The sequence below is a fragment of the Orycteropus afer genome, unplaced genomic scaffold (genome assembly GCF_000298275.1).
Source record: "Orycteropus afer afer isolate SDZICR_OR568_19922 unplaced genomic scaffold, OryAfe1.0 scaffold00380, whole genome shotgun sequence".
NCBI classification, from domain to species: domain Eukaryota; kingdom Metazoa; phylum Chordata; class Mammalia; order Tubulidentata; family Orycteropodidae; genus Orycteropus; species Orycteropus afer.
This window is the reverse complement of record NW_006921967.1, coordinates 1,558,995-1,566,912: the sequence shown is the minus strand read 5'-3', so window position 1 is coordinate 1,566,912 and position 7,918 is coordinate 1,558,995. Positions and strand designations below refer to the sequence as shown.

General features: G+C 41.5%; 1 protein-coding gene across 1 annotated transcript in view; it reads left to right on the top strand.

Moving 5' to 3' along the window:
• The window catches only part of IMPG1 (interphotoreceptor matrix proteoglycan 1), a 171,555-nt gene that overhangs the window by 134,859 nt on the left and 28,778 nt on the right, over window positions 1-7,918 (top strand). Inside the window, exons 9-10 of the mRNA XM_007953258.1 lie at window positions 1,032-1,576; window positions 4,619-4,838. Coding sequence (XP_007951449.1) covers window positions 1,032-1,576; window positions 4,619-4,838 — 765 coding nt within the window. The remainder of the gene's footprint in view (window positions 1-1,031; window positions 1,577-4,618; window positions 4,839-7,918) is intronic.

Sequence of the window (7,918 nt, the reverse complement as noted above, 5' to 3'; positions counted from 1 at the left end):
AACTCATAGAGACCCCTCCTTGGGTTTCCGAGGCAGTATCACTACGGAAGTAGGATTGCCCAACCTTCCTTCCGAGGAGTGGCTGGTATATGTTACTCACACTTTTACACTCACAAATACCATCTGCAAATCAACAGTTTAGTCAGAGAGATTATTCAGTTTTGGAAAAGTATAATTTAAATTTTACGTAGTAAAACTACCAAGGGGGTAACTATGATCCAAAAAAAATCAATTGCATAAAATGCAAGATTGTATTACTTGATAATGATCAGACCAACACTGTGTGCAGCTAGCTAGCTGGGAAATCTGGGTGGCAAGGGTATGATCCAAATCTATTCCAACGCTAGCTGCAGTTGGCACCATCTGGTGACCTGGTCAGTTTGTACCACCTATCCCCAGGTGTGGTGTGTTTGGCTTGGCAGTAATTCTAGGTAGCTGGTGCTCTTTTAGTCTCCGCTATCTAGAAATAAAAGGAGCTCTTGTCGAGCTGTAGTTAAGGTGTTTGACAGCTAACTAAAAAGAGGTCAATTTTTCAAACCTGCCAGTTTTGCAGGAGACTCTGCAGGAGATAGATGAGGCAGTGTGCTTCTGTAAAGGTTTACAGGCTTGGAAACCCTGTAGGTCAGTTCTACTCCATCCTATAAGGTTGCTGTGAGTTGGAAATGACTCGATGTCAGTGAAAACCCCATTGCCATCTAGTCGGATCCGACTCATAATGACCCCTCCTTGGGTTTCTGAGGCAATATCACTACGGAAGTAGATTGTCCAACCTTCCTTCTGAGGAGGAGTTTGGTTTTTTAAAATCCTGAAATATTGGGCCTAAATAAAACTGGGGCCCAAGGACACACCCCCTGCCTCTCTAGGATTGGACATAGGATGGTCTGACATTTCTATATTAATCTGTCATTTTTAAAAGTATGAACTTTAAATAGACCAATGCAAACTCTATATTTTTTTTAAGTCAAACCTAACTTTGGATTTTCTTTTTCTGTTTCTTGGGGAATTCCTGGACATAATGAAATTGGTCTCAGGTGCTTCCTCCACAGGCAGTCCTTGGTCTTCACCTGCTAGAGACTCTACCTCCCAATCAGAAACTCTACCTTTCTCAACTGGATCAAAGGTCTTCTCTCTGGCTGACCAAAGTGCCATAGATACAATGGACATTGACCCAACAGCATTAGTCTCAGGGATAACCATCCTTGCTGATAATTACTCTGCCATTAGCCAATCTGCTATGGGAATTAGACATTCTCCTGCATCTTCAGAAGACAGCAGGTTGAATACAGACAACAAGGATAAGATCAAAGAACTAGATGGGATGGATTTTTCCAGTGTTCCTGCCTCATCTGAGGTGCCAAGACCCAGTGGGTATATTTCTACAGATCATTTCTTGGAGAATTCCACTCCTGTACCAGTTTTACAATATATCACCACTAGCTCTATGACCATCGCCACCTCGGGCCAAGAGCTGGTAGTATTCTTCAGTCTGCATGTTGCTAACATGCCTTTCTCCAATGACCTGTTCAACAAGAGCTCTCTGGAGTACCAAGCTCTGGAGCAACAATTCACACAGCTGGTAAGTGGACACTGCTTACAATCCTTTCTAAGACTCTTATTGCCTTTTTGTTGTTGTTGATATTGTTGTTGTTGTTACATTATATCATAATTATATAATTACTGGCTGTCTCAAATAATGCAGGTTAGAAGAGACAAACTCTGAGACTTGTTGCTGGGGACATCCAGTTAGAGCATTGACATAGTTTCTGATCGACTCAGATAATCTCTATGATGGAGGTTCAGCCTAATGCAAACATCTAAAATCTATTCAGTATGCTTCATTCACTTAGTTCATTCAGGAATAATACATAGCCAACCAAGCATTGAACTTGGAATCTGAAAACAGTGTGTGTTTTTCCCAAGTCGTAATGCCACAAGCATCTCTCCAGCCACTTGACCAAAGAAAATAGTCTAGTGTGGTCTTGTGCAAATGAGGCAGAGAGTTCAGATGTAAAGAGCTCCTTTTTATATCTCTTTAAATTCTTGTAAACCTAAAAAATGACTAATTGGCTTATCATTCCTGATCCCTAACAAAGAAACTGAAAACATGATCTTGATGACATATATCTTAGATATAAAACACCTTCAAATCCCACATGTTTACTTTGTTGCTACATGTACAATAAAAAATACATATAAAATAAAAATGCTAGACAATGTGTTATCTTCTACTAGCAATGGCTAATTAATATTAATTACACGATGCATATCAGAGAATGATAAATTTCTGAAAATAATAGGGAAAAAACATTTGTATGATTCATATAAGTTAATAAATTATACAAATTAAAATTGACATGTTGTTGTTATGTGCTGTGGAGTTGGACTCAACTCACAGCGACCCCTCCTTGGGTTTCCGAGGCAATATCACTACAGCAGTAGATTGCCCAACCTTCCTTCCAAGGAGTGGCTGGTGGGTTTGAACCACCAGGCTTCTGGTTAGCAGTCAAGTGTCTTAGGCACTATGCTACCAGAGCTCCCTAAAATCTGCATAAAACATAATTTATTCAAGTGAACATTTGCTGTAAAGTAAGACTTTATCTGTCTGATCTCCCTACCCTCCACAGAGGGGTGCGTATGTATTAGAAAGTCCCAGTGAACAAAGTCTCAGTAAAGCAGAGGCCCAGGTGTGTTAATTAGGTTATATGCTAACCTGCTAAGGAGCTCTGGTGGCATAGTGGATAAAGTATTTGTCTGCTAACCAGAAGGCCAGCGGTTCAAACCCACCAGCTGCTCTGCAGAAAGAAGATGGGACAATCTACTTCAGTAAAGATTTACAGTCTTGGAAACCCAATGGGGTTTGTTATGAGTTGGAGTCAACTTGATGGCAGTGAGTTTGATTTGCCTAACCTGCCATCATGAATATACCATGAATACAGATGCTTAAATAAGACACAAGTTTATATTTCTTTCATTTGCTGATCTGGTAGAATATTTCTGTTCTATAATGTCATCCAAGAATCAATATTTCTTCCTTCTTATAGCACTGTCAACTTCAAGGGCATTGTCCTCATCCACATGGTCAAAACTGGGTCAGTAGCACACTCCCAAAAAAAAAAAAAAACTCACCGCCTTGGAGTTGTTTGCGACTTATAGAGACCCCTCCTTGGGTTTCCAAGGCTGTATCTCTATGGAAGTAGGTTGCCCAACCTTCCTTCCAAGGAGTGGCTGGTAGGTTTGAACCACCAGGCATTCTTCTGGTTAGCAGTCAAATGTCTTAAGCGCTATGCACCAGAGCTCCCAGCACACTTCCAAGGCAGGCAATTCCCTTGTAAGCAAGTGATACCAAAGTGGCTCACATCACTTCCACTCATACCCCTTTGGTGGGACCTAGTCACATGGCCATACCTTGATGCAAATGAGGCTGGGAAATGTGGTTGGTCTCTAGCTAGGCAGTCTCTTTCCCATGAAGAACAGGAGAATGGATTTGGAAGAAATGAAAAACTAGTGATCTGCACATTAGGTAAACACAGGGAGTTCCTATCAGAGGTCAAAGCATTGCTAAGGGACAAAGAATGAGACAAAGAAAGTAAGAGAATCCTACATTTTGTACACAATTTCATTTTATTTTTATAATAACCTTGAGAGAGGTGTACTAGAATATGGGTCAGAATCACAGAGTCAAAATTCTGGTGGGGTGGGGACAGGAACAAAGGGAAAGTAGGTCTGGGCCAAGCCTGGGTTAATACAGCTTGCATCTTTGTGCTCTTTGGGTACATAAGTGTGTGGTTCATGATTGAGGGGATGAATTTGTAGGGCCAGGGACAAGTAAGTAAAGAAATGTTTGGAACATTTCTGAAAAATGGTCTGAAAGATGGCTGTAGTTTACAAGAGGTAGGCATGGTAAACTGAAACAACATGTCCTGGAGCATGCTTTTGAGATTATTAAATTGTAATTTGGAAAGGGTGCCTAAGGAACAAATGTTTCTTCTCCCTCACAATTCAGGTACAGCAAAGTAGTTACCATGCTTGATGGTCACACAGGTGGTAAAAGACATTCCAAGACTGGCACCCAAGCCTCTTAACTGCTAGTTCCCTGTTATTTCCACTGTCCTGAATTTGTGTTGACCATGAAACATATCTACATAGACAGACGGGCTGTTGTTTAAGCTGTTGTTTATTTCAATAGGTCATTTCAAATTGGTTGCTTCCAAGCAGATGTCCTGTTTACACAGGCATAGGTCAGTCTACTCCTGAGCTCAGTTTGGAACATGTTTTTATTTACTTGGACTCTTTTAAATATCTGAACCTGGCATTCTAACTTGGCTGATAGCATTGACCTGGATTTTTTTTCCTCTGTTCTCACAATTCATCATGAAGAAAATCACTGCCCATCTATCTCAATACACAAGCAGAAAGGTATAAATATGGAACATAATCACTGCAAATAGATCATTAAATAGTGGTGTTCTGGTCTCACATTACATCCAAAAGCAAAAAAAAAATAAAAATAAAGAGGCAGTGAAATTTGTGCCTCAGACAATAAAAGTGAGCAAAATGGAATTAGCAGCAGCTGAGCACTTAGAACACAGTTAAGAATAAACCATCTTTTATTTTGCAGCTGGTTCCATATCTACGCTCCAATCTTACAGGATTTAAGCAACTCAAAATACTTAACTTCAGAAATGGGAGTGTGATCGTGAACAGCAAAATGAGGTTTGCCAAGTCGGTGCCATATAACCTCACCAAGGCTGTGCATGAGGTCTTGGAGGATTTTCGTTCTGTTGCAGCCCAACAACTTGATCTGGAAATAGACAACTATGCTCTTGACATTGAACCAGGTAAAAGAGTTCAACTCAAAAAGTTGGTTTTGGTTGTTTTCTTATTGCCATATTTAAAGTAGGCAGTTCAACTATCTGGCAAGAAAAAAAAAGGTTAAAACCACACTTGATAAAATAACATTTCAGAAGCTATAACTAACAAATCAGCCAGTTGCTACTGAGTCAACTCATGGGGAGCCCAGGTGTATTAGAGCAGAACTGTGTTTCATCAAGTTTTCAGTGGTTGACTTTTCTGAAGTAAATTGCCAGCCTTTCTTTGGAAGCATGTTTGGGTTGACTTGAACTGTCAACCTTTCTGTTAGCAGCCAAACACGTTAACCGTTTGCATCACCCAAGGGCTCCTGGGAATTGCCCACTGCCATCAAGTGGATTTCGACTTATAGTGACCCCCACTGGGTTTCCAAGGCTGTAAATCTTTACAGAAGTCGATGGCCTCATGTTCCTCCCTGGAGCAGCTGGTAGGTTTGAACTGCTGACCTTCTGGTTAACTGCCAAATATCTTACCCACCATACCACCAGAGCTCCTTTTCAGAAGTTAGGGATCACATTATTAAAAGGTAGAGATCTAAGATAGGCAGGTGAAAGTTTTTCTACATCAGAAACAAAGAACAAGCACATCTCTTGCTTTATAACCTCAGCACTTTAATGTCCCCTCAAAACTAAACTTTTGCTATGTTTAAGAGATATATAAGTATATAAAAAATGTAGCCCACAGCTAAACTAATTTACATTCTACACGTCAAAAGGAGCTCTGGTGGCACTATGGTTAAAGCATTAGGCTGCTAAGCAAAAGGTTAGCTGTTTGAATCCACCAGCTGCTCAGCCAGAGAAAGATGAGACAGTCTGCTTCCATAAAGATTTACAGGGTTGGAAAACCTCCGGCACAGTTCTACTCTGTCCTATAGGGTCGCTATGAGTCAAAATCAACTGGACCACAGAAAGTTTGGTGGGAGAAGTCAAAAGCATCTCCTCAGTGAGTGCAACAACTGGGAGCTCCTATCTAAGAAATCTTCCATTGACATATCAGAATAGCCTCTCCACAACATAGTTTAAGATGAAGTGAATAGCTTCTTGAGGAAAGAAAAATAATCATTAGATCAGAATTCAAACCTGAAAAAGGTCACTTTACTATCACCAAAGAAGGAAAATAATCCTCCCCTCCCAGCTATATACCCTAGATAAGCTTCCATATGCAGATTTTTTAAAAAGGAAAAATAGATATGGAGAAAACTGTTAAAGGTATGAGCTTTTAGCCCAAACCTGCACAATTGAAAGCAAACATTTGTTCTACTAATAAAGCTTAGTGTATATACCGCTGTAAACAGCTATGCCCAAATTAGGAACTGTTTCCACCATTAGTTTCAAGATTCTGTCTTTCAACCAGCTGAAGGAAGTTTTTTAATTCCCAGGAGTACAAGAGGTAAGGTTTCAAACGGACTGCCAATGAGACCTTACAGTCAGGGTCAAAACAAAGCCTCCTAATTGGCTATGAATTAGTGAAGTGAATCTTTTATACCCTCTGGCTCTCTGTGGACTAACAATGAAGGCAGAAGGAAATGGCCTTGGGCAAAATGCAAACCAAAAAGCTCAGTTGGGAGACACTTATCTTTGGCAGAGCTGGGCTTTGAGCAACATGAAAAAAAAAATGCCCTGTACTTTAGTAAACAGGATCATTAAAAAGACAGAAAGACCTTAGGCACTGAGTCTGGGCTCTTACCTCCCAACAGGGGCCTCTAAGAAAGCTAAGGAAATCAAAGACTACCTAAATGCTAGCTAAGGTATTGCCTCTTTCCCTGAAAACTACCTTGGAACTGAAAAAGGACAAGGGAGCCCTGCCAGTTAGAACCTGGAGAGCAGTTTCTTCAGTCAATTGATAGAAATAACAGGAAGTAGAATCCCTGGATGGTGAAAAGTGTTAAGAGCTCTATCTGAAAGGTTAGTAGTTTGAACTTACCCAGAGGCACCTCAGAAGAAAGGCCTGGTGATTGGCTTTTGAAAAGTCACAGGCTTGAAAACTCTACAGAACCCAGTTCTGCTCTGCAATATATGAGGTTGCGGTGAATTGGAATCGACTCTGCAGCAACTACTTAAGGTTTATATAACTTAAAGTTATATGTGGAGAACTTGGAAAGTGTAAGAAAGATGTAGTGAAGATATCCAGTAAAGTTAAAGCCCATTCACCTTCCTCAATCAGGGAGCTGACATTCTACTTGGGAACACAGGCAACCATGTAAAGAACTAGGCTGAGGCAGGGAGAACTCGAGTGTCCTGCTATGGTGCAGACAGGCTTCTCACCGTATGTACCTATTGAATTATTGTTGTTAGCTGCTGTGGAATCAGCTCTGACTCACGGTGACCCCATGTACAACAGAATTAAATGCCACCCAATGCTGAACCAGCCCCTCTGATTGGTTGTAGATGCAACCACTGTGATCCATAGGATTTTCACTGCCTGATTTTTGGAAGTAGATTGCCAAGCCTTTCTTCCTAGTCCATCTTAGTCTGGAAGCTTCACTGAAACCTGTTCAGTGCCACAGCAACAAAAAAGCCTCAACTCACAGATGATGGATCTCAGCTGACAGAGGCGTAGGGGCTGCACATGAGGTACATTGGCCAGGGAATTGAACCCTGGTCTCGCACAGGGAAGGTGAGAGGTCTACCACAGAACCACCAATTCCCCAGCCTCTTAAGTAGTGCCTTGGAAAGAAAGCAGGGTGAAGCCATGCAGCCTGGGACTCAGGTGCCTACGTTTAGTGGCCTATGGGCTTTGCCTGCGCCACCCTTCCCTTGGGCATCCCCTTCAGTATGCAGCTCTGGGATACTGCTGGACAGGAGAGGTTCAAATGCATTGCATCCACCTACTAGTGAAGAGCTCAAGCTATCATCATCTTCAACCTGAATGATGTGGCCTCCTTGGAACATACCAAGCAGTGGCTAGCTAATGCACTCAAGAACAACCCTTCTGGCGTGCTTCTCTTCCTCGTGGTTTCTAAGGAGGATCTGAGTACTTCTGCTCAGTATGTGCTGATGGAGAAAGATGCACTCAAGGTGGCCCAAGAGATGAAAGCTGAGTACTAGGT